This window comes from Cupressus sempervirens, chromosome 9 (genome assembly GCF_028749045.1).
Source record: "Cupressus sempervirens isolate cs-2001-9-10 chromosome 9, ASM2874904v1, whole genome shotgun sequence".
Classification (NCBI taxonomy): domain Eukaryota; kingdom Viridiplantae; phylum Streptophyta; class Pinopsida; order Cupressales; family Cupressaceae; genus Cupressus; species Cupressus sempervirens.
The window spans coordinates 136,359,100-136,363,330 of NC_143126.1; the positions used below are offsets into that span (position 1 = coordinate 136,359,100).

General features: G+C 33.2%; 1 protein-coding gene across 1 annotated transcript; it reads left to right on the top strand.

Moving 5' to 3' along the window:
• The first annotated feature begins 2,472 nt into the window (after positions 1 to 2,472).
• On the top strand, positions 2,473 to 3,462 carry LOC149537894 (transcription initiation factor IIB-2-like). The gene has a single exon (XM_089802395.1). It carries the CDS (start codon positions 2,473 to 2,475, stop codon positions 3,460 to 3,462), a length of 990 nt encoding a protein of 329 aa, XP_089658521.1.
• Positions 3,463 to 4,231: the final 769 nt, after the last annotated feature.

Genomic DNA, 4,231 nt, shown 5'->3' on the forward strand with positions numbered 1-4,231 from the left:
TAAGGTGGACTTAGTTGACTAGGTAGAGTTTGAATTATCTAAAAGTTCCATAGTATTCTCTTGTTGGGGAAAATTGTGGGTCTTGTCCTTTCCAGATGAATTGGCTCTCAAACTAGACATAAGATGAATATTTTGAGAAACAATTTGAGGTTTTGTAGAGGATGAAATAAGGACAAACTATTAATTTTTTAGCTTAATAGATAGGGTAATATATAGGTCAGCCTCAAGATTCAAGTTAAAATGCAACTTGTAGGTTCTAATGATCAAACTTTGCTAAAGCCAACACCCCCCCCCCACCACACACACACACACACTTAATCCTATCTCTAGTCATAGATAACCTCTAGTGTAACAAAGAGGATGAAAAATTTAACCAATATCTTCCACTTTAAATTAAAAGAGGATTTGGAATTATGAGGGATTTGGGTCTCCTATGTACTCATTTAAAGGGAAAGTGCTATAGTTTTCTGAGTGACAACAAAATCCATCACTCCGATAAAAAAATTACCATCCTCCCGTAAGTCGAGAAATGTATGAGGTGACTCTCAATTAAAACCTACATGACCTCAACATACTTTGAAATATTCCTATCATAGATAATCTACCAAACCTAATAATTTTCATTAAACTCTTCTCATTTTTCTAGCTCAGTTCTTTGCCCATGGTAAAAGAAGTTCAAACCCCTAATTTTGAATCCTAGAAGCAAAGGAAATAAGATAGGCTCCTAGAAAACATGATAGAACAAAGAGAAAAAAGCATTCTAGAACAATTTAAAGGAATTGTGTGTGGGACTGATATAACAAAATTGTAAGATAATTTTTGAAAGGTGAATTATAACCCAAATCCCAACACAACGAGATTTTAATTGATTCCTTTGAATGCATTTATATCCTAATTATAATTTCCAAGAATGGCTATATCCTTAAAGATCTTTGGAGCCTCCCTGAGGATCAAATTAGGATCATCCCATATTTTAAAATAATTAGCCTACTTTATATCTTGAGCCAATCTATCAACAACCTTATTGCCTTCATGCCAGGTGTGCTAATATCTAACTTAATCCAATGTGTCAAGGAGTTGCAAGGTTCTAATGATTACATGACTCCCTTCCCTCCTATTGTCTCTCTTCCCTTTGAGAATATTGACGATGTTGATGAATTGACCTTCCACTATACTTTTTTGGTTACTCCACTCCTAGATTGAACCAAAATTTTAGATAGGTAAGCTATATAGACTCCCAAATTCACAACATAAGCAATGAGCATTCTACCTCTCATATCTCTAATGAGGTCACCCCTCACACCCAACCAGAGTTTCCCGTAAAGAACCCATCAAAATTTAGGTGTACCCATATTGTGTTGGGGTTCACGGTGTGGGGGTGTGGTGGGGGTAGGGGTGGGGTTGGGGGGTGACTCTATTTTTATTGTTACCATAATTTTTTGGCAATTGACTCATTATTGGTCTTTGTTGGTTTACCTTTGTTGGAAACAATTTTGTAATATAAAGCCCATTTTAGGTTGCCTTCAAAATGCATTTTACTTTAATTGAAAATAACAAATAATCATTTATCAAGAAAATAGTCTTTCACCTCACTACACACTTGATCTTTTAACACATTAGGAATGCCTAAGTTTCCTCCAAAGTGTTATATGAACTATACTTAAATGCAAGCACTTAAACTCCTTAAATTATTATCATTAATCCTGCATTTAAATAAGTATTAAAATAACTTATATTAGAATCCATAAAACTAATTAACTAACCACACCATAATGAAAGATGATTGCATTCTAATTAATTAACACCAAAAATAAATCATTTGTAAATAAATTATAATATCTTTTTTTTATCGTAAATAGTCAAAGCCTAGATATTAATTATTTTTATGTGTTAAGCATTTCAAACCCAATGCCTCCTACGTGAGAGACTCACAGACTCACAGATTATATTTGTGTTGTAGGTTCTTGGCTAAAAAATTATACTAGTTATATATTCATAAAAATTATAATTTAAATTAAAAGTTATACAAGCTTCTATATCAGCATTGAGGTAAAGAAAACTTTTACGAGGAGGTCGGCGTTTCAGAAAAGAAAAATTCTCAATGACTAATGATTTATCAAGGATGTCCCTACAATATCTCAAAAAAAAAAAAAAGGCAACGTGTCAAAGAACTTGTAAACAACAATAGAAGGAACCTAGCCACAGAGAAGATAATCCATAAAAACACAAAGGAAGATAGCCTTGCCGAAGATAATCCTTCAAATACAAGTTTTTTGGCGGGAACCTTGAGCTAATCGTACCAGCTTCCAAGCCAAAGCCGACAGTGGAACTTCAAAATATTATCCGATGCAATGGTATATATAGCAATACCATATTACAAACCCTTAACAAAACCTAAGCCTCCAAAAACCAACAAACCAGTCCATACAAGCGTCCGAGTTGCAGAGAAACCATTGTCAAAGTGTGATGGGAATGGATCAGCGATACTGCTCAGACTGTGGAAGAGTGACAGAAATATATGTTGGATCAACAGAAGCAGTGTGCACAACATGCGGCCTCGTTGTGGACGATGACAACATCGACAACACCCAAGATGTTAGAATCTTCGATGACAATAAAGATTCGCAGAGAATAGAAAAAAATGACAATTTCTTCAACCAGGAAACCGATGAACTCGCCCCTACTGTTATTGGCGGTGCTGGAAAAGGAGCAAAAGATCTTGTCCGCGCCCAAATGAAGCAGAACGCCATCCACAAGGAAAACAGATCCACAGAACTCAAAATGATGACCGAACTGGCCTCACTTCTAGATATCACAGACCCAGTTGTTCAACGGGCATGGCGAATTTATACTTCTTTCTTAGAGTCTGGTTCATCTCGGAGACTAAGTGATATAAAAATGAAGGCATTGCTTGTCTCTTCACTTTATCATGCCGGTAAGCAGCTTGGACAATATAAAACAATGGCGGACTGGGTAACAGTTTCGGAACTAACGCAACACCAGATATATGAAGCTGGTACAACACTTAAACCTCACATAGAAAGAGATGTGCCAAATCATATTGGTGCTTGTGATGACCAGAATCGAAACCTTAATTTAATGGATAGCTCGAACTCTGTGCTCAAAGAGGGATGTCAGGTTCTCAAGGCATTTGTGTCTAAGCTCTGTCATATCTTAAAATTTGATTTCAGACAGCGTGTTACTGCGGAGGAAATGGCTGTGGAGGTTGTGAAATCGTGCAATATAAGGAGGAAACCGGCCTCCACGGCTGCTGCTATTGTTTGGGTTTGTTCTCTTCTGTTTGAGAGGAAGGATTGTGTAAATATGATTGTCAAGAACTCTGTTAGCAAAAAGGTTATAACTGCGACGTATAAAGAGTTGCTGCCACAGCTTGAAAGGTTGGTGCCCAGAGAGAAGTTTGGTGAGCCCAGTGATTGGCGAAGAAAGCTTAGAGCTCCATAATGAAATTTTTTGAGCACTTGGATGTATTTTTTTCCTTCTGAGCTCTTGTTATCCTGATATATAATATGTTTTCTGTGTTTTGTTCTGCAATTCGGACTTTAAGATTTTCAGCAGAGTGTATTAAGAAGTTGGATAGTGTGTTCTTGTTAATTTTTTTGGTGGCAATAAAGACAGTTGAATGATTTGGAAGACTTATTGTATTTAATTGATTTGCCTAAGTAACTAAGCCGTCTGACTTAAGGATAGAGTAAAGATAGAAAAGTATATTAACAAGGTTGTCAAGCAACGAAGTTTCTGTCAAGTATATTATTACGATAAAGAATTAATAATATAATATATGTATTTTTAGAATAATATTTTTTATATTAATATAAATATATTTTTTATTATATTTATAAATAATAGTATTAAAAATTAAAAATTAAAAATATTAATTTATTTTATTATTTAATATTTTTAATATTATAATTTTTAATGATCTATCTATATATTTTTATAAATATTTTAAATAAAAACTAATATAAACACATTTCATATAATATATAATAATTATTGTAATCTAACAAAAAAATTGGTATAGTAAAAATATATGTAATTCAATATATGATATTATGTTATATACTTTTTCATATTTTGCAATATGCATATGTGATTTACATAAAATATTAACATAGAACAAATGTATTAATACACATAAAAAATATTATATATATTGTAAATTATATCATATTTTATAAATATTGTATTTTTAAAGTTTAAAATATTGTCA